This window comes from Mastigoproctus giganteus, chromosome 12 (assembly GCF_048544385.1).
Source record: "Mastigoproctus giganteus isolate SK-2022 chromosome 12, ASM4854438v1, whole genome shotgun sequence".
NCBI lineage: Eukaryota > Metazoa > Arthropoda > Arachnida > Uropygi > Thelyphonidae > Mastigoproctus > Mastigoproctus giganteus.
Window position 1 is genome coordinate 98,474,863 of NC_143586.1, and position 26,927 is coordinate 98,501,789.

At 37.3% G+C, this 26,927-nt stretch overlaps 1 protein-coding gene across 1 annotated transcript in view; it reads right to left on the bottom strand.

The window, feature by feature from the left end:
- Positions 1–26,927, bottom strand: part of LOC150077293 (lipase maturation factor 2-like) — a 378,351-nt gene that overhangs the window by 293,544 nt on the left and 57,880 nt on the right. The window contains exon 3 of the mRNA XM_090386704.1: positions 7,956–8,164. Coding sequence (XP_090242830.1) covers positions 7,956–8,164 — 209 coding nt within the window. The remainder of the gene's footprint in view (positions 1–7,955; positions 8,165–26,927) is intronic.

Genomic DNA, 26,927 nt, shown 5'->3' on the forward strand with positions numbered 1-26,927 from the left:
TATGCGAAACAAAAAACTATATTCGAGGGCTAACTAAGAAAATATTTGAATCCGGTTTTAGAAGCTCGGTTTCAACAACTCAATATGAAAACCGGATTTAACCGGTTTGCAAGCCCTAGTCATTACTAATACGACTCATGGCAGAGAAGAAGATATGAAAAAAAAAACTAAAAAATAAATTATCAGGAGACACAGGAGCCATGATAGATGTAAAATAATCTGTAATCAAGCCACAAAGAGGATTAGGCAAGCAAAGGCAGATGAGAAATCAGCAAAGACTTCTTTACTTATATAAACTCTAGAAGGAAGGGGATGAATCAGATTAGTACACTTCGTATTGATGGTTCAACTGTTGATGATCCTGCTCAGGTAGTGATAATCTGAATGAGTATTTTGCATCTACAGTCATACATTAGGAGTTATTAAGGGAGGAAAATGCCAGAAGATTATCAAACTGTAACAGAGTGCTTAATGATTTTGTAATAACTGAGAGCAAAATGGAAGAGAAATTGTTGAAGTAAACATAAGAAAGGCACCTGGGGTGAATGGGATCTATCCAGTTATATTAAAGTAGGCACCACACTAAAGGAAGTAAGCAAACCCTTAGCCATGATTATGAAAGCATCCTTGGACACAGGGGAAGTCCCCACAGACTGGAGGTGTGAAAATCTATCCCCAACTCAAAGGGGGGGATCAAAAGATGGCACAAGTAATTACTGACCTGTTAATTTAACTTCTGTTCTGGGGAAAATAATGGAGTTGCTGGTTAAAGAAGCACTGCAGGATCATCTAGACAAGACTTTAGTTATAGCTCGGACATAGCATGAGTTTGTTAACGGCAAGTCTTGTCTGACCAATTTGATTGGATACTATGACGTAGTCACAAAAGAACTGGAATCAAAAAAATTTGGATTTCAGAAAAGCTTTTGATAAGTGGAGCAGTGAATTAAGGACACGTTGCTACAAGGGATGAAAGGGCGGTTGAGTGGGAGATGATAGAGAATGGTAATTAATGGACACTGTTCTTTGTGTAGTCCCTCAGGATTCAATGTTTAAAGGCATTGCATCTAGACAAGACTACAGTAATAATTCAGACACATCATGAGTCTAAGGGAGAGTCTTGTCTGACAAATTTGATTGGATACAATCATGTGGTTACAAAGGAACTGGAGGTATGAAATAATTTTGATGTATTATACTTGGATTTCAGGAAAGCTTTTGACACTGTTGCACACAGAAGACTTGGAGCAGTATGATATTAAGGGTAAGTTGCTAAAATGGATAAAAGGGTAGTTAAGTGGGAGAAGACAAAGTGGTAATCAATGGACACTGCTCTTTGTGGACTAATGTTATAGCGGAGTGTTGTGCCCACTGTTTTGTTTATTATCAATGATATCGATGAAGGTATATCAGGCTTAATGTTGAAGTTTACAGATGATACAAAGGATGGCAGGGTTGTTAATGACAGTAATGGCAATGTGCTATTGCAACAGGATCTAGAAAATTTGAGGAGATGGGCTGAGAAGCAGCAACCGAAGTTTAACATTCATAAATACAAAGTAATGTATATGGGTAGTAATATGCCCCAGAGAAATGTACCAACTCTGTGGTACTACACTTATGGTGGTAGAAAATGAAAAAAATCTGGGAGTAATTGTGCAGTCAGATATGACGTTTTCTGTTCAATGCAGACAGGTTGCCAGAGCAGGTCATGGGGTTTTTTCAATGATATACAGGAATTTTGCTAGTAGGGAGAAGGAGGTGATTATTCCTTTGTATAAGGCAATAGTCAGGCCATGCCTTGAGTACTGCATACATTTCTGGAGGCCTTATTTTAGGAAGGGTGTAGAGCATTGCTTAAGGGGAATGAAGGGGTCCTTTTACTAAGAAACACTTAAGTTTTGCAAATTGCAGTGGCTGGAGACTAGGCACCTGCAAGGTGATCTGATTGAGGTGTATAAGGTCTTGAATTGGTTGAGCACTCTGAATTCTGATGGGATTTTTCCGCTCGCTCAGATTATGAACCTGAGGGGGCATAAATTCAAATTGAGGAAAGACAGTTGTAGAATATCTGTGTGGAAATTTGCCTTTAGCTGTTTTTTGTTGTTAATTGCTAGAACAAAAACTTCCATTTGTCATTGTCAAAGTTGATAGCTTAAATAAATTCAAGGAGGAACTGGACAAACTTTTAGAGGGAATGGATGTGTGAAATTGGTTTTTTTTGGGCTGATGCTACATAAGTTCATACACTTGCTTCTTGCATCACATGCCTTTATTACTACTACATCATTAAGGTCTAACAGACAAAACAAAACCCAGTCACACCATATACATAAGGAAGTACATACATTAAACATGAACAGAGCCAAAACTAACACTGATTTGAGCCAAAACTGAAATTCACTGGTTACTAAGACAATTTCCAGAAATCTTGTAGATAAACTGGAAAATCTGAAAGGTACACATTTAATAATGTCATTATTTCTGAATAAATATTTTGCAGTTAGAGGCCTAGGATATGAACCTAATCTAGTCTTCTGAAAAATAAATTTCCACTAGATTACACACATCAACAATCAGCATTTAGCAGCACACTTGAGGGTAAAAAATGTTCAACAACAGAAGTATAAATATTTGAATCTGAATCCTCAAAGAACCTTAAACTATGAATACAAGGCTTCAGTGCTACAAAAAAAAAAAAAAAAAAAAAATACCAAGCATTCTAAGCTCACTAGAATTAATATTCCAAACTGATATATTCACACTGACACCACTATTTAAAATGCTGTTTATGGCTCACTATAACCGAAGTAGCAGATTTATTTGAAAATCATCAAAAACAATTTGGGAAGGCTAAAGAGTAGATTAATATTGATTTCTTCTTCATATTATAAATTATTAGAGCATAGATCTACATGAAAATGTTGCAGAGAAGAGAAACAAGATTGGTCAAGGTAAGGGTACCCTCCCTAGAAAGATTTCTTCTCTAAATTGCAGCATCTGGTAACTAGTCACCCAAGAGAAGACCGGATTGCAGTCCTTAAATGGATTGAATAACTGAAATAATGAAAATGAGGAAACAAATTTAAATCTGAGAAGGCCAACAGTTACAGGATAATGTGCAAAAATTTGCTTTAGGCCAAAGAATAAGTGATTGTTGGAATAAACTTCCAACTAGTGTTGTGGGAGTAGGAAATTAATAAATTTAAAGAAATATTGGTCAAAATTCTTAGGAGGTAGCAGTGCACTTTATTTTTAGGTTGATGCTATACATGCTTACTTCCTTGCATAATTTTTTCACTACTATGGAAAGTGTTCTCAAACTACGAGTTGCAAGTCTTTCCCAGGTATAACAAGCAACTCAGAGGGAAAGGTTTGAAAATTTTAAACTTTGTTTCAAATTTTATTTTTATTATATTTTTTTTTTTTTTTTTTTACTTTCAATGAAAATTGATTTTATGAAGTTAAAGGGTTCTGTCACTGTTATATTTGATATACAGATCAAAATTTAATTATTAAAACTGACATTTGTATCTTGCCCAACTCTAATTGAAATGAAATCTGTTTCATTGATGAAGTGTAGAGATACTGCACAAATTCATTCATCATTTTAAGGAATCATGGGTATTGCAAAGTTTGAGAATTGCTGACCTATGGGATTCTATTTACTCTTTTGAAATTCTAATCAAAATACAATGCATAATTTAGTAAAATTAAAATACAATTCCAATAATTTAGTAAAAGTCAAAAAATAAACTATTATACTAAGCCTAAGGTTAACAGTTAATTATAGAAAGCAAATGTATGCACACTAGAAAGCACAGCATATACATTTGCTCATTCCCAATGACATTCATTTAACCACAGGACGACATCCTTTGACATCCATTTAGTCATTTCTTGGCATCCTATGATGACTCCAATGAAGAGTCATCATAGGATGCCATATTAACAAATCAGTTTGTGCCATTGCATTAAAACCTAAATAAAATTACTGTTAGCTGTTGTAATCGCCAAAGAGAAACATCATGGTGCTACAGCCGAAGGCATACAATTAGAATGAAGAAATTGATGGAAAAAGACGACAAGGAGTTTGGATGAGCAAGATTCAGTCAGTCTGCATCAAATACTGTCAAACAGATATTAACAGAGGCCACAAAAACTGATATCAGTACAAGAACGATACATAGGAAGCTGCAATCAGATTTTAAAGAAGAGCTGCAGCACCCAACCCAAATATAGCATCTAGTACATATTGCTGAATTACTTGGCACAAATTTCATTTTATTTATCTGCTAAAACGTTGGAAAGTGTGTCATGGAGTGTCAAATGATGGCACATTGTCTCCTAACTGATGGCTGGGCTCTCATTTCTGGTGGATGCCTGGAGAATTTATTTACAAGAGCATGTAGTGTCTCAACTGCAAAGCTGCAGAGGTGCTGTCCCGCATCTCGGGTTGCTTGAGGCCTGGACTATTTGTTCTCATTCAAAGAATGAGGAATGCCACATGGTTCAATAACATTCTGGACAATTCTTCCTACTCTTTGGCAACAGTATACTGTCACAGCAGATGTGTTTCAGCATGCCAATGTACTATATTAGTATTAGCCATATGATGCAAGGAAGCCCAAGGCTTTTGCTGGACCAGCTAAAAAACATAAAAAAACTATCTATATGACTCCTCCTCACATAGTTTTCTATCCACATGCCCTTTGTTTCCCCAAGCTATCAGCCTCAACCACCCATAAGGTAACTTTTTAATTATTGGAATAAGTCTCCTGCTGAAATAAAACTTTCTACAATTTAGACCAGGAATCAGCAATCTGCAGCTCGCTAGCCACATGTGGCTCTTTGAACATGTAACTGAGGCTAACTTTTAGCACACATGAAGCACAATATAAAAAAATGGAGTTAGAGGACTCAAAAATCAAGGATATGTAGAGTGCAAGACTAAAATAGCTTAAAACTGAAATTGAGTATTTGGAGAGGCAAAAGGCTGCTCTTGCAATTCTACACAAATGGACAGTGATAGACAAGTTGAAAAAGCAAGTCCAAATTGTGTTCGATGTGTGGAGTAGCTACTGGACAAGTATATAAATTTGAAAATATTTGCGTTTGGACTTATCTCAGTTTTTGGTTCGACGAATTTCTGCAGGCAAATATTTTCGAACATGAACTATACAGTATTAAAAATAAATCAAGAAACTGTTGGAACAATGTGAGTATCTCAGCATTGTTTAAAGATGAAAATTACAGCATACTTGCCTGATGTTGAGAGACTTGCTCAAGAAGTTCAGCAGCAAAAGTCACATTAATTCGTACCTAATTGGATGTTAGTTACTTTTTTCAGTATTAATAAATATTTCAAAAAATATATATATTTTTAATAAAACACCTTCCCACTATTCCATTTCTTAAAAAAATTCCCTCCTCCTCCCAGCTTGAGCTGTGGTGCGGCTCTTCGGATTCTTTTTTTTTTTTTTTTAATTAGATCAAAAATGGCTCTTCACTCAAAAAAGGTTGCTGACCCCTGATCTAGACTAACCTGTTTCCATCATAATTTGAATTTATGGTCCCTAGCTCTAGAATTATTTAGAACAGTGAAAATTTTCACCTCTCAGAGCCTTATACACTTCAAAACTTCTCAAAGCTGAGTTTATGCCACATAGCTCACACTTGAAGTCTTTCCTCATACAGATGCCCTTTAGCCAATCGATCAAGTCAGTGTAGTCTTGGAATACTGTGTTCAAGTAAGACAAGTAGTATTCCAAGGCAACTGTATCTATCTAAACCCAGTCTCTACATATCCTATGTAGTTGATCCTACTGCACAGGATGTAGAGGGTGGATTTTCAGGCATGGGCATCTTGCATGGAATTTCAGAAAACATTCCATTTTTCTGCCTAGAGCCCTGACCTTAACTCCTCTAAACTTAATCATACAGACACAAGGCAATAAATACACATAATTTAACCACCTCAATGAAGTAATTTATGAGAGAATAGGACACACACTGAACTCCTCTTCAAGGGATGAACTGAAATTCTAGCTTTGGGCTAGGCTAACATATCTATAATCAGTAACTCAATTGGCTGTTGTGTTGAAGGAGGAATGGATCATAATACCACCTTCCTGTTATTAAAAATTTGTCTGAAGGATATCAGCGAGGATGAAGCATGTGTAATTAAAGCCAAAAAGGATGGTCACAAATTATGTCAACAAAAGCTTCTTTAAAAAAATGTCAGTTTACCTTTGAGAATATAATGTATTAAACTATGGATGGAAAACAAATCAAAAAGTAGTAGTAGTGGCATGTGATGCAAGAAGGCAACTGTATGAGCTTATGCAGCATCAGCCAAAAAAAAAAAAAAAAAAAAAAAAAAAAAAATAATAAATAAAAAAAATAAAATAAAAAAAAAAATAAAAAAAATCACACCATTCCCTCCAAATGCCTATCCAGTTCCTCCTTAAATTTATTTAACCTGTCAACTTCCACAATGACAGATGGAAGTTTGTTCCAGCAATTAACCACCCACTGGCTAAAGGCAAATTTCCGCACATCTATTCTACATCTGTCTTTTCTTAATTTGAATTTATGCCCCCTTAGGTTCGTAATCTGAACAAGTGGAAAGATCCCATCAGAATTCAGCGTGCTCAACCCATTCAAGGCCTTATACACCTCAACCAGATCACCGCGCAGGTGCCTAGTCTCCAGCCACTGCAATTAGCAGAACTTAAGCCTCTCTTGGTAAGAGGATCCCTTCATTCCCCTCACCAATCTTATTGCCCTTCTCTGTACATGCTCAAGTAAATCTACATCCTTCCTAAAATGAGGCCTCCAGACCTGTACGCAGTACTCAAGGCGTGGCCTGACCATTGCTTTATACAGAGGGACAATCACCTCCTCCTCCCTGCTAGCAAAATTCCTATATATCATTGACAAAACCCCATGACCTGCCCTGGCAGCCTGTCTGCATTGCTCCAAAAACTTCATATCTGACTGCACAATTACTCGCAGGTCTTTTTCATTTTCTACCACCTTAAGTGTAGTACCACACAGTTGGTACGTTTCTCTGGGGTTACTTCTACCCATATGCAGTACTTTGCATTTGTCAAGGTTAAACTTCAGTTGCCACTTCTTAGCTCATCTGCCCAAATTATCTAGATCCTGTTGCAGTAGCACACTGCCATTACTGTCATTAACAACCCTGCCAACCTTTGCCAAGCATTTTTCGTAGTCTGCCTTTGCCTGCCTAATCTCCTTTGTGACTTGGTTACAGACCAACTTATATCTATCATAGGCTTCCATGTCACCCATTAATTTGTATGTATCCCATGCATTTTTCTTCTCTGCCACATGTCTCATTAGTTCATCTGACAACCATTTAGGACTAAACCTTGAACAATATTTCAACAAGTTAACTGACAAGGAGTAATCATACAGACACAAGTCAATAAATGCACATAATTCAACCACCTCAATGAAGTAATTTACGAGAGAATAGGATACACACACAAAAAAAAAAGGCATATATTTCTTTGAAGACACTGAAAGAAACGTACCAAAGCAAAAAAAAAAAAAAAAAGCAACAAACACCAATTATGAAGTTGGTTTCCACTGAGAATCATGCATGTCTCCTTGTACTCCAAGTTCTTTGCATGTCACTTCAGTACCTGTGAAAAGTCTATACTATTATTAACATAATTTTTCATTCGATGTTAATTGTATCAAGTTTAATCTAAAAATTACTCAGATTAAACTTGATAAAATTAACATCTTGTGAAAATTTATACATTGTTATTGTAATAATATAGAATTTAATTTTTTAAATTCTATGAAGTTATTACAATAATAATTTATAAAATAATGAAATTTCTTAAACAATATCTACATCTATTATTCATATACAGAATAATACATTAATATACCGAATAATTAAGATTCCAATTACATACCTGATAAATAGAAAAATATAACATCCATAACAAGGCAAAATTTGCACAGTCTCTCATACGACCCCATACCATAGCACCAAATGATATGACAATTCCCATTACAGCTAAAAAGTCCATCATAAGAGGAACATCCAGACCAAATATTGGAGATAGCCATAATAATGTTGGAATCTCTGCAGCTTTCTTTTGGACAGTATTTGCATCTGATTCTATAATAATGGTGTGTGGGGAGGGGTTGGAAGTGTTTATATTAGACTTTAGTCAATACAAATTTCATTTATTCGAAATCCAACTATATATATATATATATATATATATATATATATATATAACAAAACAAAACAATTAGATTGGTTTATATACTGACTGGCCAGTTTATTTAGGTACTCTAATAGGTAGCAACAACTTATCCCTTTGAACAGCCTTAAAGTTATCGAGGTACTGATTCCATAAGATTCCAAGTGGTTCATACGGAGTAAAACTGGCCAATGAAGGTTATTACATTCTGCAGTTCGATTTGAGAACAGTAGATCCCTGCTCAAACAGCTTATTCCAACTTCTGCCACAGAACCTGGTTGGGATATGAAAACTAAGTAGGTCAACAAAGCATGGCAAATACCCACATACTCAAAAATTGGTCTCAAAAAGGAACCATTCCCAAATAATCCATGCCTTGTGAATTATCTTGTTGGAAGTACTGTTGTCAAATGGATAAACTAAGTATTTAGTGATGCACCTGATCAGAAACAATGTTCAAGTAAGCTGTGGCACTGAGGAATTAATCCACCAGAATTAGAGAACACAATGTGTCCCACTACACCATACTTCTGCAATAATGATACATGGCATGGCACGTCCACAGATTTACACTGCATTCCACCATATCTTAGTCCTCCCATCACCATGGAAAAACTGGAACCAGGTCATGAGGTCCAATGCACTGTGCATTCCAATATATTCATTTGCACATCACTGTTATGTTGCACTTTTATTTGATAGATAGTGGCTATGGTGAAACCCACTTAGGTCACACTATTCCATTCTGTCACTGCATTACAAATTCTTCAGTATTTAACTACCTGCTTTACACAACTGCATGGATAAATATCCATCTCTGGAGTATTCTATACCATGGATGAGAGATACCTAATAAACTGGCCACTATTTACAAGGGGGTATATCAAAATGTTCATACTCTTATCTAGAAATAATAGCCCTAGAAAGTTGGAACTTAACAGGAACTTTAATAATCCTTTCCTATATACTCTCCATGTATAGCAACACATTTCTCCCATCTCTTGATCAGTTGTTTAATGCCTTGATCATAGAAGTCTGCACTTTTTTGCCTGAAACCACAATTCCACCTAATTGATGACTTCCTGAGATGAATCAAAGTGGCATCCATACAATGGTTTCTTCATTTCTTGAAACGAGAAGTCTGACGGTGCTATAGTAGTTCGAAGTTACACTAGGCAACAAAGTTGGTGGTGGCAATGGTGCACAGAAGACAGACACCTTTAATTAACATTCCATGCCTTTTCACCTTCAAAGCATTGCGTAACTTTTTAAAAGGATTTCAATAGTAGTAATCTGTCGGGATAACCCCTTTTCCATCTCAGAACACGGACAACATCACAGATTGAACGGTGTGCTTCCACTGCATTGACAGGTCTTTAGTCTCCGGATCGAATGGTACACCCAGCATTCATAATTTGTCACCAACCGATCAAAAAAGTTCAACATCTGCATTACACAAATCCAACAGTTGTTAAGAACATTGCATCTGCAAATGCATCAGCAATCTTGGAACCCATATCGTGCTGAGCCATAAGATGTGCAGATGGTTATGTAAAATGCTGTGGGCAGACCCATAACTAATTCCCACTGCATTTGCAATGAAATGAATTGTCACACATCTGTCACTGAGCACTAGCTGCTCAACCTTTGCAACCATCTCACTGTCTGTGGATAGCCTTCCTTCACTTGGCTCATAGACACTTGTACAACCGTACTTGTGGAACACCCATTTCCAGTGTTTACAGTGTCATAGGATGGTCGGCCCATACACAGCTTTAATTACTTCGTAAATTTCCTGAGCTTTCTTACCCTGCATATGCAGGAACAATCACTGTTCAATATTCCACTTTGTCAACACAGCATCCTTCCTCAGATTCCGGGCTCCACCTCTGGTGTACAATCACCTACAGGAATAAAATTTAACATGTTAGTTACTGAATATGTAGGCTAACTTATATTAAAAACAGCATCTTCCTGCTGATGTTTTATCTAGGTCAGGGTAAAAACTTTTTGATATCCCCTCATATGAGTAACAACATTTCAAAAGGCAGTTAGGTGAAGAACAATTTTTCTTCTCATTTATAATTATAAGAGAGGGTACATTTGTTATATGCTAATTCCTGTAGCACAAACAGAGAAAATATAAATATTCTTTTTAAACTCTGGGGTTGCACAATGACTCATGGGTTGCTTGCAATCTGACAATGATTTTGTTTTTTTCTAATTTTACTTGTAAAATTAGAAGATCAATACACATTTGAAATGATAAAATATACTCAAGATAAAGTTTTTTAAATTATAAAATACTGTTTATCATTGCTTCCCTATGTATGCAGCCTGAAAGGTCACATTCAAGATAATCTGACTAGGTCTTGCCCAACTGACCGAGATGGCATGCCTGAAATAATAAAAATTTTTAGGATCTTTCCCGTTTGCTAGTTCATATAAAAAAAAAAAAAAAAAAAATATATATATATGTGTGTGTGTGTGTGTGTGTGTGTGTGTGTGTGTGTTCGTGTTCCCTTTACCCTGGAATCCACTGTTTATAAATGAGTCAAACAAAACACTCCATAATTCAACTCTAACTGAATTTTTAGGTATGTTGAGGGTCTGACGGCACCTGGGATTTCTCCCATTTCTGTGTATGTTCTCTGTATTGGATAAGCCAAAGATTTAAAAATATGTGGGGTATGTACTATGTTGTGCCCAATGTTTTTCCGGTCTGTTAGCTGCCGGGCCCCTAGTGTTTGTTTTTGTTTGTTATTTGGTTTTTAGGATCATTAGCAACTAAGGCCATATTGCTCCGGGAATATGCGGTGGTCATTCCCTGACCTTTTCGCATCCTCCGTATTTGGTGGTGATGGGCTTGAACCTCGGTCTAATCAAGAAGCGTGTGCTACGCACTGCTGCTCCTTCCCACCTGGCTACGGGGGCCCCTAGTGAGATCCGACGTTACCAATACAAGCCACGGGGAGGGCAGCCGGGTATTACCACTATTTGTACTCTGGCGGGTCCTGCCACTTACTTTCCTGGGATTTCAGTGGCTAGGACAAAAAAAGCGATCAAAATTAGTGATACTTAACAAGTTAGTATTAATATTAATAGTATGCAATGTGGGGCTGTGTAGGAAAAGTGAATTTTAAGAACCAAATAGGTTCGGGCAAGAATTTTGATGTTCTCTTTTAATTTTGACGTGTAGGGCTAAACGCTGTACAAGACAAAAGTTTGGGGGAGAGGCTAAAGACTGGGGGGAAGAAATTGGAAGTAAGGGGCCGACAGAGTAGATGGCCCTTGCAGGTAGTGAGGCATGCCCGTGCCCCACTAGAGCGAGAAAAGTATGGTGTGGGTGTGTCAGCCTTAAGTCAAAGTTTTGCATTCAGGTTGCCATGTCCCATTAACAGGTACGTGGCATTTAGTCCTGGCACAAACCAGGAAGTTTGCTCTTTGTTAACCTCTGACTTCTGGGATATTTGTTTTGGTCATTATCCCTTTGTGGTTGCATTCCAGCTGTGTTGCCCCTTTTCCAGTATTAAATGCCCAAGATTCTGTGTTGTTGTGCATTGTGTAGTGTGTCCAGATTCAATTCAATGTTCTGTACTTGGGCCGGTATGCTCTTTCTCAGACAGTATTTTAGGTACAGGAAAGTGATTTTCAGGTGGATAGGTAGCATTCCACAGCGTACCTGCAGGGCTGGGGTTGCAACAATCCTACATGCTCTAGAGGTGGCCAAAGTACTGTTCTCTGGGCCTGTTGTGTTTATTTCTTGATTGCTTCCAATTGACATGAATGGCTAATGTAATGTTGAGTCAGTTAGGTCCCATAAGCACTGGGAAAGCAAAGGAATTAACTTTTTAGACAGTGACTGGAACTTGTGGATTGGTCACTTGCACACTAGCAAGACTTTTGTTGTAGATTTATTGGATGACTGTTTTCTACAGCAGAATGTTAAAAAAAGCAACAAGAGGGAATAATACTCTCGATCTGATTATTATCATTATCAGTGATTATTAATGCATTACAAATCTGCATATAAAATGACCAAATAGTCTGTACCTACACAAATATGTACGTATCTGTGTAGGGCAGCACCTGGAATGTTAGTTCAACTCTGCCTCATTTCACTGTGAAGATACAGGACTCTGAAGAAATGGCCACATAAGTGTGTAAAGTGTTGTTTGTGTGATTATGTGTATGGTATATTGATATCATCTAGGCAAGGCTACAATTATACTTCAAACACAACACAGGTTTTTAAGGGGAAGTCTTGTTTGATCAATTTGATGACTATGGATAAAGGGAAGGTTGAGTGGGAGAAGACTGGTTAAATCAATTGACACTTCTTTTCGTGGACTAATGTTAGGGTTTGGTGTTCGGCCCATTGTTGTTTTGTATATTTATCAATGATATGGATGAAGGTATATCAGGTTTAATGTCCAAGTTTTCAGATGATACAAAGGTTGGGTGGTTAATGACAGTAAACTACTGCAACAGGATCAAGAAAAGTTAGGCAGATGAGCCAAAAAATGGCAATTGAAGTTTAACATTGACAATTGCAAAGTACTGTATATGAATAGCAGTAACCCCAGAGGAACATACCAAATAAGTAGTACTACACTCAGGGTAGTGGAAAATGAAAAAGACCTATGGGTAATTGTGCAATCAAATGTGAAGTTCTCTAAGCAGTGCAGACAGGCTGCCAGGACAATTGATGGGGTTATGTCAATGATATACAAGAATTTTGCTAGCCGGGATAAGGAGGTGATTGTGTCATTGTACAAGGTCAGGTCACATCTTGAGTATACTGCATATAGTGTCTGGAGGCTTCATTCTAGGAAGGATGATGATGAGCTGCTGGAACGAGTTCAGAAAAGAAACTAGAGAAACAAAGGGGTACTCTTACCATGAAAGGCTTCAGTTCAGCAAATTGTAGCATCTGGAGACTAGGCACCTGCGAATGATCTGATCTGATTGAGGTGCTTATTAAGGTTTTGAATGGATTGAGCAAGCTCAATGCTGATGGGATTCTTCCTCTTGCTCAGACACACAAGAGGGGCCACAAATTCAAACTGAGGAAGGAGAGCTGCAGAATACAGGTGTAGAAGTTTGCTTTTTTTTTTTTTTTTTTTTTTATGTGAACCCCAAACACGAGAGGTATTAGAATCTATAGTACTTAGTACCGTGCTTGGGTTGGAGGTTGAGAAGACAAAAGAAGATATTTGTTGATATTGGACTTGAACTTCTGTAGATTGTAATTTTCAGGAAATACGTATGAAGGAAGGTTGTTCCAGAAAACGGCAGTTGAATGAATAAATGAGGAAGATGAAAAGCTGGTTCTGTGGGTTTGATGTTGGCTGGTGGCAGCACATGTTCAGACTGTTTTGAAAGAGAGAATGCGAATTATAGAAGCCAATTCAGAAGAACAGTGCCCATGGAAGTATCTGTAGAAGAGGCATGCAGCAGAAACAGTACGTCTATGACAAAGCAAGTGGAGAGACTGTTAGAGATTAATCATTAATTAACCTAACTGTCCTCTTCTGAATGGAATCAAGAAGCCTGAGAGAGGTTTTGGGGGCACCACCCCAGATGTGGGAACAATATTCCATGGCAGGGCAGATTTGCGATTTATACAGAGTGAGCAGTTGTTTGGAAGAAAAGTAAGTCAGAGAGCGAAAGAGTAAACCAAGTTTTTTAGATGCAGAGGAAGCAATATTTGTAATGTGCTTGTGCCAAGAGAGATTAGAAGTCAGGGTAATCCCCAAAAGAGATATCATTTTGCCTAAAAATCGAAGAGTCACTAAAGATAACCATACGAGCAGAAGAATCCTCTTTGCGAGATATAAGACAAGACTGAGTTTTAGAAGGGTTGAAATCAACTATGTTGTCTTTGCCCCACTGGAGAATTACCTGAAGATCAGCATTTAAGGAATTAGTAGCAGATTTTCGAGAAATTGAAACTGATTGAGCAGGACAAGGTTTTTCAAAATGGAAAGTAGAATGCAATGTGCTATCATCGGTAAAACTATGGATAGGATTTCCAGTTCATGGAAGAAGGTCATTAATATACAAGAGGAAAAGAGTGGGGGAAACAACCGAACCTTGGGGGACACCGGCATTAGTGGAGAAGTTAGAAGACAGAGAGCCATCTACCATCACCCTCAGTGAGCGATCGATCACAGAGAAAACTGGATAACCAATTACTAAAAACAGTTGGCAAAGCATAAGATGGAAGCTTGTTTAGAAGACCTTTATGTCAAACACGATCAAAAGCCTTTGAGATGTCAAGAGCAACTACTTGTGTTTCACCAAACCTTTCCATTGAATTAGTCCATAAATGGGTAACATAAGCCAGAATATCACCAGTGGATCAACACTGACTGAATCCATACTGGCGATCGTTGATCAGATTGAAGGTTTCTAGGTAGTTTAAGAGTTGGCGGTTAATTGATTTCTCCATTACTTTAGAAAGATTAGAAGTAATTGCAATGGGACGATAATTGGATGGGAGGGATTTGTCACTCTTTTTAGGAACTGGCTGGATATGACCAAATTTCCAAGCAGAAGGAAAAACATCTTTGGAATAAGAAAGTGAAAAAATGCTGCAAAGAATAGGTGTAAGTTCAGAAGCACAGGTTTTGATAACAAGTGGAGAAATACCATCAGGACCTGGAGCTTTCTTAGCATCAAGATTCATCAAAATCCTTCTGATATCCTTTTGACAGAAAACCACAGGAGGCATTGAATGGAGCATGATGGGAATGGTGGGAGGTGTTTTACCAAGATCATTAATACATGAGCTGGAAGAAAAATGGGATACTAGGAGGTCAGCTTTATCCTTGGCTGAAGTGACAACAGAACCATCTGGTTTGGACAGAGGTGGGAGCAGAGACGGGCAAAAGTTGCGGCCAATAGCTTTGGCAAGAGACCAGAATGCTTGGCTACCATTAGGACAAGAAGCAAGTTTTCTACTCTTAGCCTGTTCAAAAACTCTAGTTTGGACTGATGAATAACTGCTTTACAATTGTTGCGAGCTTTGGTGTAGGCAGAAAGTGAAACTGAAGAATTAGAAACAAGCCAATTACGATATGCAACATTCTTCTCTTGAACAGCCTTAGCACATTTATTGGAAAACCAAGGTTTAGATAAAGGACGAGATTTTAAAGTGGAGTGTGGGATAAAGGATTCCATTCCTGCAAGAATAATTTCACTGACACGTTCTGAGCAAACGACATCAGAAGTTTTGAAACAGTAATCAGACCAAGGAAAAGAAGAAAAGAAGTCTCGCAGGTCATCCCATTTTGCATTCTTGTAATGCCAAACAACACGAGGTTGGGAATAGCCATGAGATAAAGGTTCCATTGGAGAAGAGACAATCACCAAGTTGTGATCTGAAGTGCCTAAAGGACCTCTCACTTCGACCGTGTACTTAGAAGGGTTGTTTGTGAGAAAAAGGTCAACCGTATTGGCTGTAAGATTAGGATTGTCCGGTATTCTTGTAGGTAAATGAAAAATCTGTGCTAGTTCGTTGTGACTAGAAAACAGAAGCCAGCTGGAGTTGTGAACATTAAAATCAACAAGGAAAATTACCTCACTGTTAGGAAATTTGGACTGCAGAAAGTCAAGTTGCAAAGAGAGGAAGAAGAGCTCCAAGTGATTAGTGGAGTTGGGAGAACGGTGGAGACAACAGATGAATTTGACACAATGAGGTGGAGAGATTTTAAGCCAGAGAAGATCAAAGAGAGGAGATTCCAAATTGCCAAGTCTCTGACAGGGAATATCAAAAGGGACATATACACAAGTACCACCTTTGAGGCGAAAGGAATCATACAGCGAATAATTTGGGCATCTGAGATGAGCAGTAGTTGAATCAACCGATAACTGAGATTCTGTCAGAAAAAGTACATGGGGTTTGGCAGACTGTAAGTGGAAATGGGCATCATTGAGATTAGAATTGAGACGACGTATATTTGTGAAATGAATTAGCAAGTGCTTGGGAGGTTTAGATCTTTTCGCAGATAAGCTTGCTCTATTAGTTTGACAATTCATGGTGTATTCAATAGTAAGAAAAAGTGGGTGGGACATGCTGTATGAAGTAATGAAATTTTTGGATATGGCATACACATGGTAAGAATATACCCAGATCCTTGACATAACGTGGCCTTGACAATGTTCTCCACATACACACTACTCAGGCTCCCTCCAGTCACTATCTGGCAGAGTAGAGGTAGCAAGATTATACACTAGCTGATCCGGAAGCCTCCTAGAAAGCTACCAATAGGTTCGGTCCAGTGTACTAACTAGCGGTAGGCATTGGGGGTCATCGTTTTAGAGCCCTACCCTCGACATGTAAGGAATATTGGATCTCGCCACGACGTTCATCATAACCTCAAAAGTCATTAATCATACTGCATGATGGAAGAGATAGGGAAGGGTTGACCGGAACTTAGATCTAGAGAGACTAAACATGGGTTCCACCAATTCAAGCCTCCAATAAGCAAAGTGGTGGTATTTCACCAGTTGATGAGAGTCATCTACCACCTAGTACTGCCTGGTAACATAGAGGGGCGGCATTCCTCGATGTGGTGTGGGCGCCACACCTTGACTCCTGCTTTCGTTGGTTCACACCTGGGTGGTCACCCACTATGTACTTGTGCATGGAGGTTATACCCAGGATTACTACAGTCCCACCATTGTGAAGGTGCAAGCAGAGGATTTGGCTGTCACAGACCGTTCGGACTTCGTCGAAATTTGGGTCCACTTGACTTGAGTGTCACCCGAATATCAGTTCCATCAGCGTTTTAGACTCCCAGGTAGCAAGTACAGCTTCTCTGGTCTATCTGAGAGAATGTCTGTGACAACCTCAATGGGAAATGATACAGCATTGCCAAAAAAAAAAAAAAAAAAAAAAATTCCCTACGACGACCTCAATGCCTATATTCCCTCCAATAATTTGGCTAGTTCTTCCTTGAATTTACTTAAGCTTCTGCAGGAACAAAATTCCATCTGTTATTGTGAAAGTTGACAGCTTAAGTAAATTCAAGGAAGAACTAGACAAATTATTGGAGGGAATATAGGCATTGGGGTCATCGTAGGGAATTTTTTTTTTTTTGGCAATGCTGTATCATTTGCCACTGCTAATGGTCAAGTTAAATCTCTTTGTGCTGGGCAAGGTTTCTCAAACTAGGTGGAATGCAGTATGCTATCATCAGCAAAACTCAGAATAGGATTTCCAGTCAATGGAAGATGATTAATATACAAGAGAAAAGGAGTGGTAGAAGTAACTGAACCATGGAGAACATCAGCATTAGCAGAAAAATTAGAAGACAGAGCCATCTACTATAACCTGGATACCCAATTATAAAAACAGTCTGCAAACGATATGATGGAAGATTAACAATTCAGCTGTTACTGAAAAAAAAAAAAAAAAAATTTATATGGCACCTCCGTAGCCAGGTCGGAAGGAGCAGCAGTGCGTAGCACACGCTTCTTGATTAGACCGGGGTTCGAGCCCGTCACCACCAAATACGGAGAATGCGGAAAGGTTAGGGAATGACCACCGCATATTCCGGAGCAATATGGCCTTAGTTGCTAATGCTCCAAAAAAACAACAACAAAAGGAACAAAACAACAACTGAAAATTTATGAAGGCATTTGTTTACTCATCCATTTTCCACAAGTCTGAATTTTTGTTAGAATGCGCATTCCAATCTGAAGAACAATTAGGCAGTTGAGCATCAACTCCTGAAATGGGCTAATCCTAAACCAGGTTTCATTTATACAATATATATATATATATATATAAAAAAAACTCAATAGTCCTCACGGTCAGGAAACTCAAGAAAACTTGTTTTCTAAACCTTAAGGGTCTTGCCTAAAATCTTTATCTCTTTTTCTAAACTACATCCCTAGCACTGACCATCACCTTCTATTTTGAAAAGAATTTGATGGTATATTCATACTGAAAATACTTAGTTCAAACCTTCTGATACTACTGCACAATAGGATTAAACCTGATAATTTTTTTCCCAGGAACATTCCTAGACCCTTATCAAACTTGCTATTGATTATGCACTATTTATAAATTTTTTTTTATTTTTTTTTTATGAGAACCCCAAACACAAGAGGTATTAGAACCTATAGTACTTAGTACCGTGCTTGGGTTGGAGGTTGAGAAGACAAAAGAAGATATTTGTTGACATTGGACTTGAACTTCTGTAGATTGTAATTATCAGGAAATACGTATGAAGGAAGGTGGTTCCAGAAAACAGCAGTTGAATGAATAAATGAGGAAGATGAAAAGTTGGTTCTGTGGGTTTGAAGTTGGACAGTAAATGGATGTTGGCTGGTGGCAGCACGTGTTCGGACTATTTTGAAAGAGAGAGCAGGAATTATAGAAGCTAATTCAGAAGAGCAGTGCCCATGGAAGTATCTGTAGAAGAGGCATGCAGCAGAAACAGTACGTCTATGAGAAAGCGAGTGGAGAGACTCTGTTAGAGATGAATCATTAATTAACCTAACTGCCCTCTTCTGAATGGAATCAAGAAGCCTGAGAGAAGTTTTGGGGGCACCACCCCAGATGTGGGAACAATATTCCATGGCAGGGCGGATTTGCGATTTATACAGAGTGAGCAGCTGTTTGGAAGAAAAGTAACGCCGAGAGCGAAAGAGAAAACCAAGTTTTTTAGATGCAGAGGAAGCAATATTTGTAATGTGCTTGTGCCAAGAGAGATTAGAAGTCAGGGTAATCTCCAAAAGAGATATATCATTTTGCCTAGAAATCGGAGTGTCACTAAAGATAAGCATAGGAGCAGAAGAATCCTTTTTGCGAGATATAAGACAAGACTGAGTTTTAGAAGGGCTGAAATCAACTAAGTTGTCTTTGCCCCACTGGAGAATTACCTGAAGATCAGCATTTAAGGAATTGGCAGCAGATTTTCGAGAAGTTGAAGCTGATTGAGCAGGACAAGGTTTCTCAAAATGGAAAGTTGAATGCAATGTGCTATCATCGGCAAAACTATGGATAGGATTTCCAGTCAATGGAAGAAGGTCATTGATATACAAGAGGAAAAGAGTGGGGGAAAGAACTGAACCTTGGGGGACACCGGCATTAGTGGAGAAGTTAGAAGACAGAGAGCCATCTACCATCACCCTCAGTGAGCGATCAGAGAGAAAACTGGATAACCAATTACTAAAAACAGTTGGCAAACCATAAGATGGAAGCTTGTTTAGAAGACCTTTATGCCAAACACGATCAAAAGCCTTTGAGATGTCAAGAGCAACTACTTGTGTTTCACCGAACTTTTCCATTGCATTAGTCCATAAATGGGTAACATAAGCCAGAATATCACCAGTGGATCGACACTGACGGAATCCATACTGGCGATCGTTGATGAGACGGAAGGTTTCTAGGTAGTTTAAGAGTTGCCGGTTAATTGATTTCTCCATTACTTTAGAAAGAGTAGAAGTAATTGCAATGGGACAATAATTGGATGGGAGGGATTTGTCACCCTTTTTAGGAACTGGCTGGATATGAGCAAATTTCCAAGCAGAAGGAAAAACACCTTTGGAATAAGAAAGTGAGAAAAGGCGACAAAGAATGGGAGTAAGTTCAGGAGCACAGGTTTTGAGAACAAGTGGAGAAATACCATCAGGACCTGGAGCTTTCTTAGCATCAAGATTCATCAAAATCCTTCTGATATCCTTTTGACGGAAGACCACAGAAGGCACTGAATGGAGCGTGTTAGGAATGGTGGGAGGTGTTTTTCCAAGATCATTAATACATGAGCTGGAAGAAAAATGGGATGCTAGCAGGTCAGCTTTATCCTTGGCTGAAGTGACAACAGAACCATCTGGTTTCGACAGAGGTGGGAGCAGAGATGGGCAAAAGTTGCAGCCAATAGCTTTGGCAAGAGATCAGAATGCTCGGCTACCATTAGGGCAAGAAGCAAAGTTTTCTACTCTTAGCCTGTTCAAACTCTAGTTTGGACTGATTAATAACTGCTTTACAATTGTTGCGAGCTTTGGTGTAGGCAGAAAATGAAACTGAAGAATTAGAAACAATGGAGTCACTGGTTAAAGATGCATTGCAGGATCATCTAGACAAGACTGCAGCAATAATTCAAACACAGCATGGGTTTGTTAAGGGAAAGTCTTGTCTGACAAATTTGATTGGTTATTATGATGTGGTCACAAAGGAACTGGATGCAAAAAATAATTTTGATATCATATACTTGGATTTCAGGAAAGCTTTTGACACTGTTGCGCATGGAAGACTACTGTACAAATTGGAGCAGAATGGTATTAAGGGTAAGTTGCTACAATGGATAAAAGGATGGTTAAGTGGGAGAAGACAGAGGGTGGTAATCAATGGGTGCTGCTCTTCGTGGACTAATGTTATTAGTGGAGTCCCACAGGGTTCGGTCCACTGTTGTTTTGTGTATTTATCAATGATATTGATGAAGGTATATCAGGCTTAATGTCGAAGTTTGCAGATGACACAAAGGTTGGCAGGGTTGTTAATGACAGTAATGGCAGTGAGCTACTGCAACAGGATCTAGATAATTTGGGCAGATGGGCTAAGAAGTGGCAACTGAAGTTTAACCTTGACAAATGCAAAGTACAGCATATGGGTAGAAGTAACCCCAGAGAAACGTACCAACTGTGTGGTACTACACTTAAGGTGGTAGAAAATGAAAAAGACCTGGGAGTAATTGTGCAGTCAGATATGAAGTTTACTGAGCAATGCAGACAGGCTGCTAGGGCAGGTCATGGGGTTTTGTCAATGATATATAGGAATTTTGCTAGCAGGGAAAAGGAAGTGATTGTCCCTCTGTATAAGGCAATGGTCAGGCCACGCCTTGAGTACTGCGTACAGGTCTGGAGGCTTCATTTTAGGAAGGATGTAGATTTGCTTGAGCGTGTACAGAGAAGAGCAACACGATTGGTGAGGGGAATGAAGGGATACTCTTACCAAGAAAGGCTTAAGTTCTGCAAATTGCAGTGGCTGGAGACTAGGCACCTGCGCGGTGATCTGATTGAGGTCTATAAGGCCTTGAATGGGTTGAGCACGCTGAATTCTGATGGGATCCTTCCAATTGTTCAGATTACGAACCTACGGGGACATAAGTTCAAATTAAGAAAGGACAGATGTAGAATAGATGTGCGGAAATTTGCCTTTAGCCAGCGGGTGATTAATTGCTGGAACAAACTTCCATCTGTCGTTGTGGAAGTTGATAGGTTAAATAAATTTAAGGAGGAACTGGACGGGCATTTGGAGGGAATGGTGTGATTTTTTTTTTTTTTTTTTTTTTTTGGCTGATGCTGCATAAGCTCCTACACTTGCTTTCTTGCATCATGTGCCACTACTACTACTACAAGCCAATTACGATATGCAACATTCTTCTCTTGGACAGCCTTAGTACATTTGTTGAAAAACCAAGGTTTAGATAAAGGATGAGATTTTAAAGTGGAGTGTGGGATAAAGGATTCCATTCCTGCAAGAATAATTTCACTGACACGATCTGAGCAAACGTTGACATCAGAAGTTTTGAAACAGTAATCAGACCAAGGAAAAGAAGAAAAGAAGTTTCGCAGGTCATCCCATTTTGCATTCTTGTAATGCCAAACAATACGAGGTTGGGAATAGCCATGAGATAAAGGTTCCATTGGAGAAGAGACAATCACCAAGTTGTGATCTGAAGTGCCTAAAGGACCTCTCACTTCGACCTTGTACTTAGAAGGGTTGTTTGTGAGAAAAAGATCAAGCGTATTGGCTGTATGATTAGGATTGTCCGGTATTCTTGTAGGTAAATGAACAATCTGTGCTAGGTCATTAGTAATTGCAAAAGCCTCAGCATCTCGACCTGCTGGGTCGGTGTAACTAGAAAACAGAAGCCAGCTGGAGTTGTGAACGTTAAAATCACCAAGGAAATTTACCTCACTGTTAGGAAAGTTGGACTGGAGAAAATCAAGTTGCAAAGAGAGGAAGTCAAAGAGCTCCAAGTGATTAGTGGAGTTGGGAGAACGGTAGAGACAACAGATGAATTTGACACAATGAGGTAGAGAGATTTTAAGCCAGAGAAGATCAAAGAGAGGAGATTCCAAATTGCCAAGTCTCTGACAGGGAATATCAGAACGGACATATGCACAAGTACCACCTTTGAGGCGAAAGGAATCATACAGCAAATAATTTGGACATCTGAGATGAGCAGTAGTTGAATCAACTGATAACTGAGATTCAGTCAGAAAAAGTACATGGGGTTTGGAAGACTGCAAGTGGAAATTGACATCGTTGAGATTTGAATTGAGGCGACGTATATTTGTGAAATGAATTAGGAAGTCCTTGGGAGGTTTAGATCTTTTCGCAGATAAGCTTGCTCTATTATTTTGACAATTCGTGGTGTATTCAATAGTAAGAAAAAGTTGGTGGGACATGCTGTATGAAGTAATGAAATTTTTGGATATGGCATACATGTGGTAAGAATATAACGATGATGAAAAGTATATAAATGATGAAAAGTAAGGATAAAATCCACCACAAAATTGTTAAGCTGGAATAATTTTTTTCCCCTTTTATTTTTTTACATATTGCACTGTATTGATGTTCAGCAATGTCTGATCATTGCTATTTAAAGTTTTTGCATATTCCATTAAACTATAATTTTAATATTTCTGTCATTTTATTCCACTGACATAGTACTTACGTATGATTTGTGTATCTGGTATGTATCTATGTATCAATAATGCAATCTGTATATAATGTTAAGATCTGCATAAAACCTCTGGCCCTTGCTGTCTAGGGCAGTGCTTCCCAAACATTTTTAGTCACAGAAAGAACACTTTTCATCTCACAATATATTTACGGAACACAAGTTTAGCAGGAGCCAAAGAAGTGTTTGCTAATATTTTATTACATGACACACTGGGTATCAGGAGCATTTTTATTTCCAACACATGTAAAGCTGAAATTCAAATAACTATCATCATACTTTTGTTTTGGTCTTTTTATTAGTTTTTTAACTTCAGATTTTTTTTTGGGGAATAAAAGGCTGAGACTTTTCATCCTCACTTTGAAGTGTGACAATGTGTTCGTCTTCATCGACCACAGTTGCAATACTAGAAGTACTTGCTTCTCGTTTTAAAGTTCCTTTTTTCAACCACAACTCCATGGTCATTTATTTTAATAATATTTCGAAATACCGATAATTATCAAAAAAAAAAAATTTATACAAGGAAGCGAGTTTAGTTATGATATTGGTTCACCTCCCCCTCTTCTTCAACCAGTGTACTCCAGGCTAAATCACATATGAATGGCATATTAGATTATTACTTTTTATAGATGTCTATCCCTATGCATATTTCTTTATGCAAAAGCCAGCCAAAATAAAGTGGTCTATTTGATTATTAGTCTATGCCAGTATATTAATAACAAAAAAAAAAAAAAAAAAAATATATATATATATATATATATATATATATATCCAAATTATATAAGTTAACGTAATGCAAGTACCTCATCGTTTGAAAATTGATGTAACCATTCTCCAACCGTACCTCCAGCTTATATGAAAAATATGCAAAGTTACATAAAAATATATCAATTATTAGATAAATAACATAATAAGCCCAACTTGGGAACCCATTTTGCAGGAGACTTTGTCGAGGGCTAAACCCCTACAAAATAAAAACCCAAGTTAGACTGAGCCATCGGTTTCTGTTATCATCTGCCTGTATACCAATTCCAATATCCATAATAATGGATAATACAATTAATTTAGCATTGGGTTATATTAAATACTATAAATCAGTATAAAACTGGCCGTCCAAAAAGTGGGTTATGTCTAATCATAATTTGTACGAATACAGACTGGATGATATTTAGCCCGACCGATCGCTACAAAATTATAAGCACAACTGAGAAATATTAATAAATGTTGAAAAATATGCAGAAAAATTTTGTTGAACCATATGCAGAAAATAGGCTAAAAAGTTAACTAAAGGCGAACGGAAGTCAGAGTAGTTACAGCAATAGTATCTCACTCCCCCTCGAATTACTCTAATAGTTCGTGAGATATGAAAAATTAAGGCAAAAGGATAGATCAAAGTAAAACAGAAAAGGAAAAGCATTTTATCAATATTACATCAGATTTTAACCGGGAGTGTAAAATCCCGACCCTAATAGTAGGGATCCTGGTTAATAGTAAGAGCTGGTAATAATATATAAATAGTATGCCAAAAAAAGGCAACAGAAAAAAGCAAAAAGAAACGGAATGGCTAGTTCCTAAGAAAATTTACTATAATATAGAATACGCGGCAGATATAAACGTTCTGTGCGTTTGCTGCTGGCGTTTAGTTTTTTCCCGCCCTGGGCTACGGTAAGGAATATAATGTATTCCCGCCATTGTTGTTTTATGGCATTCCTTTGTTTTAAACCTCACACAATGTTTGCCACTATTTAATGGTTGATGTTTGGTTTTATAGTAAATTATAGTAAATTTTCTTAGGAACTAGCCATTCCGTTTCTTTTTGCTTTTTTCTGTTGCCTTTTTTGGCATACTATTTATATATTATTACCAGCTCTTACTATTAACCAGGATCCCTACTATTAGGGTCGGGATTTTACACTCCCGGTTAAAATCCAATGTAATATTGATAAAATGCTTTTCCTTTTCTGTTTTACTTTGATCTATCCTCTTGCCTTAATTTTTCATATCTCACGAACTATTAGAGTAATTCGAGGGGGAGTGAGATACTATTGCTGTAACTACCTCTGACTTCCGTTCGCCTTTAGTTAGCTTTTTAGCCTATTTTCTGCATATGGTTCAACAAAATTTTTCTGCATATTTTTCAACATTTATTAATATTTCTCAGTTGTGCTTATAATTTTGTAGCGATCGGTCGGGCTAAATATCATCCAGTCTGTATTCGTACAAATTATGATTAGACATAACCCACTTTTTGGACGGCCAGTTTTATACTGATTTATAGTATTTAATATAACCCAATGCTAAATTAATTGTATTATCCATTATTATGGATATTGGAATTGGTATACAGGCAGATGATAACAGAAACCGATGGCTCAGTCTAACTTGGGTTTTTATTTTGTAGGGGTTTAGCCCTCGACAAAGTCTCCTGCAAAATGGGTTCCCAAGTTGGGCTTATTATGTTATTTATCTAATAATTGATATATTTTTATGTAACTTTGCATATTTTTCATATAAGCTGGAGGTACGTTGGAGAATGGTTACATCAATTTTCAAACGATGAGGTACTTGCATTACGTTAACTTATATAATTTGGACATACCTAACGTCCGATGTAATGTTATATCTTTTGATGGCATTAATCGGTTCGTTCTATTGTAACATTTTGTTTTTATTTTATAGAATTGTAACACTTAATAATTTTTTATATATATACATATCTTACAATTTAACACTAGTATATTTGGATATATATATATATATATATATATATATATATACATATATAAATAATGATACAAAACTGATGTACGCTACAAATATGGAAAATTTATTTATTTTATTTTTTAAATTATTAATTAATTTTTCATGGAACACTCTTTCACATCTCGCAGAACACAGTTTGAGAAACTGCTGGTCTAGGTTATGGATGGGCTGAATATCTTGTAAATTTATTCACTTACAAATAATCAGATATTTATTTAAATAAATAATAATAGAAATAAGAAATTGTTAAAGAAGCACTCTGCCTTGAAAACTACTTGTCATTATTTTAAACACTTATTTCTTTATTTTCATCAATTGTTTTATTAACTATTTCATGCTTTAATATATTAATCTTTCATTGGAATGTACATCATGAATGGTGCAGCACTGAGATGTTACATTTGCTAAATGAAACTTCAAGACCACTGCTTTAGTGTTTGGTAAATGTGAAGTACTGACATATTTCAGATTATATTACACACAATACAATCCAAAAATTATACAGTGGAGATCTTAACCAAGCCACACAATTAACTGATGCTCCTTCTCTAACCCTGTAATGCCAATACTAGACAGCCCTTTAAATTCCTTCTTGAAAAACAAGAAGCCCACATTAACTGTGGTTGACAGTTTTAGAATTCTCCCAGATTATTAGATACTTGATGCCACAAAACATGGAACTGTTTGTTCATAATTCAAGTTTTATTGCTTTTTAGACTGTCATTTAATAAAAAAAAAAAAAAAAAAAAAAAAACTTCCTTAAAAGGCTATTTAAACACTCCTTCACATTCTAGTTGTAAACAATGTAAAGAAGGAGATCAAGGCTTTTTAGCACCAAATGTAACATTCTTGATCCACAGTATTATTAAATGATTGAAGAAAGCAAGTTTATAATAGCATAAGCTTAAAAAAAAAAAAAAAAAAAAAAAAAAAAAATGCTGGATCAAGGATAAGTTTTTTTTTTTTTCAATGTAGTTCCACTCTTTTTAAACAGTTTTCTATAACTCACTTCAACTTCCTTTTCCACTATGTGCTCATCATACAGAGTCACTTTCATTGCTGTAACCATCAAATCATGGTGGGTCATCACTGAAATTAATTTAACACACTTCATTGGTTATGCTTAAACCATATTTTACTTATTTTCTGAATGTCTCAACACATTCTATTATCATGTAAATATTGAAACAAATTGAATTTGTTCTGC